Source organism: Mytilus californianus, unplaced genomic scaffold (assembly GCF_021869535.1).
Source record: "Mytilus californianus isolate M0D057914Y unplaced genomic scaffold, xbMytCali1.0.p SCAF_1, whole genome shotgun sequence".
In the NCBI taxonomy this organism is placed as follows: Eukaryota; Metazoa; Mollusca; class Bivalvia; order Mytilida; family Mytilidae; genus Mytilus; species Mytilus californianus.
Window position 1 is genome coordinate 70,623,343 of NW_026262581.1, and position 2,681 is coordinate 70,626,023.

At 32.9% G+C, this 2,681-nt stretch overlaps 1 protein-coding gene across 1 annotated transcript; it reads right to left on the reverse strand.

The window, feature by feature from the left end:
* Positions 1-1,660: 1,660 nt before the first annotated feature.
* On the reverse strand, positions 1,661-2,410 carry LOC127737825 (uncharacterized). Its single transcript, XM_052248765.1, has one exon. It carries the CDS (start codon positions 2,408-2,410, stop codon positions 1,661-1,663), a length of 750 nt encoding a protein of 249 aa, XP_052104725.1.
* Positions 2,411-2,681: the final 271 nt, after the last annotated feature.

The window sequence follows — 2,681 nt, forward strand, 5'->3', positions numbered from 1 at the left end:
TAGAATAATGAACCTAACAAAATAAATCGGTGCCGAGGTGGATAATAATGTCGCAAATCGTTTATTTGTTGTTTTCTACATGTTTGTTTTATTTAGTCATGAAAGTAAGCCTAATTTTCTGCATCTCTTCATCTTTACAATATTCGGGTCTATAAATGCGAGATATTTAGCGCAATAAGGTTTTCCGACAAATACATTTTTTACTTGTAATCACATTCACGCGTTACAACAGGGTCTAGATGGGGTCCTCCTTTTTCTTTTTCTTTAAATTTTAGACTATTTTCTCTATTCTGATTTCGCTCATTTTTCTCTATCTTTTTTTAATTAGCACCCCATAATTCTCTATTCTATATCCCCCCTTTATTTCTATTCTTTATTTTTTTTATGATGCACTTTTTGAACACTACCCAGACCTACATACAAAATTACCAAATTTCCAACATAGAAAACTAAGCCTTGTTCCTTGATAAAAGCACGAAAACTGTTCTTTTTTTTACGGTTCAGCAGAGTTGAAGAACCATTTTCTACAATCATTATTTGTTCAGCATATGCAAGAACAGATAGCTAAGAATAAGAAAATTGCGTAACATCTTGTGAGTGTTCATGGTTGCAATAAACCAGGTCAATGTAAGAACTCGTGTATAAAATGCAAATAATTTGAGAATTAATTGATAAACTCAATATCGGAAAATGAAATTGACAACATATACCTTACATACATATTTTTATTGATCTATAATCTAATACTATAGTATAACATGATTGATATCAAATTGTTATAACATTTATGTTTTTAAAAGATCACACACACACACTCACATATTTTAAAGATCACACCCACACTCATATATTTTAAAGATCACACACACATTGCATTATTACAGTGGAGATATTTAGTAAAAATTGAAAATAACAATCATTTGACTTACCTGGCGAGTGTGGGATGGAACAGACAAGAAAGAGTGTTGAAAGTCCACCCTTGACGGATACCAAGGAGGGAAAATCAGCTATTAATATGTTAAAGAGTTTCAAGGGTCAATTTTCCTTTGAAGAAAAACGTAATATATATATAAAAGAATGAAATGTATATGTATGGTTTTCCAAGGACACAAATATCAAACGAAGACCAAAGGACGTTGTTGTAAGTCACTGTATATAGGGTGTGCCGTTTGCAACTGGCCTTTAACAATAAGGAAAAAATGTATAGAAATCCATAAAAGTCCCAGACTTGACAAAATGTAAAACAGTACACCTATTTATTGTTTTATCGTTAAATTCCTGGACAAAGGTGTATATTAGAACCCGAGATTCTAAAACAAAATGGTTTATTAATGCACCCCGATTCATTATACAAATGCAAGTCTCGATCTGAATTACATCAGCAATTAAAAATTGACCAGTGTCATACTCATATTTTGAGAATCTGCGTTCACAAAAAGTATTTTCAAACTTTTTTACCTAATACAATGTACTAAGTTTTATTTCTGAAACAAAATATAAAATTTCAACAAAAGTTTATATATGGAAATCAGCATATTTAGTTAATTTGTTACACAACAGTTTATCCAATCCCTACTCATCCTTTTGAAGTGGTTTGTGTTAAATAAATTATTGAACAGACAGACAGATGGACGAACCAAATAAAATGTATATATTTAATTCATACGACAGTCTCCTGATTTTCTATTTCGTCCTTTATAAACTGTGCAGCAGCAACTAAAATCTTTTTGTTCTTTGTTACTCTGACCTTCCCGTTAATTTTTTCTGACATGACATTATATACACCATCTACTCCTCCTCGTCTAAAAGCCAGTTTTAAATGCTGAATGTTAAGTCCGGATCTAGCCATTTCTTTAGTCATACCCTCTGAGATCGGTAGCACTTTCAGCGATTCATAGTTCTTATTGGACACTTCAACATTTATCAAAGCCTGATAAGCAAATTCAATAGAAAAACTATGGGGTTGTACACGAACAAGAGAAAATCCTGCCTTTCTGAATAGTTCCTGTAAAGCCAAGACATCTCCCAATGCGTTATGTGCATCGTAAGTGAAGTCTTCGCCGAGGAAATCCTTTACCAGTTCTTCCTGCTTGAGGTTTTTTCTCTCTGACTTTCTTTCGGGGTATGCAGCTCGAAACACATGTAATTTATCTACGAATCCGTTGCACTTGGCTTTGAAATCATTAATCAAGTTTTCATTCGTCAGAGCTTTAATGATAATTTTTGAATCAAAAGATTTAACGTTATGTCCAAACAACACAGCATTTTCTGGTAACCAAGTGATTAACTCTATCAAACATTCTTTTCTGTTTTGGTGTGGTACTGGTATACCATTCCTGTAATGTACATTCCCTATTCTTGTTAAACCTGTTACCTTTGACGCTCCTGTGGTTATAGGCTGTAAAGGCATAACGTATTGGCTGAATTTTTTCGTCCAAATACAGCAGCGATCTGTGTAATGTCACAAGATATGCCTGTAATAATAAAGGTTTATAGATATAGGAAGATGTGGTATAAGTGCCAATGAGACAACTCTCCATCCAAGTTACAATTTATAAAAGTAAACCATTATAGGTCAAGGTACGGCCTTCAACACGGATGCACATTTATTTTTTCATACCAACGATTTCGTTTATCTACATATAAACATACTAGTAATTGGAATCAGTCGGATATATACT

Coding starts and splice junctions, on each gene's coding strand:
- LOC127737825 (XM_052248765.1), bottom strand. CDS start 2,410: ATGCCTTTACAGCCTATAACCACAGGAGCGTCAAAGGTAACAGGTTTA.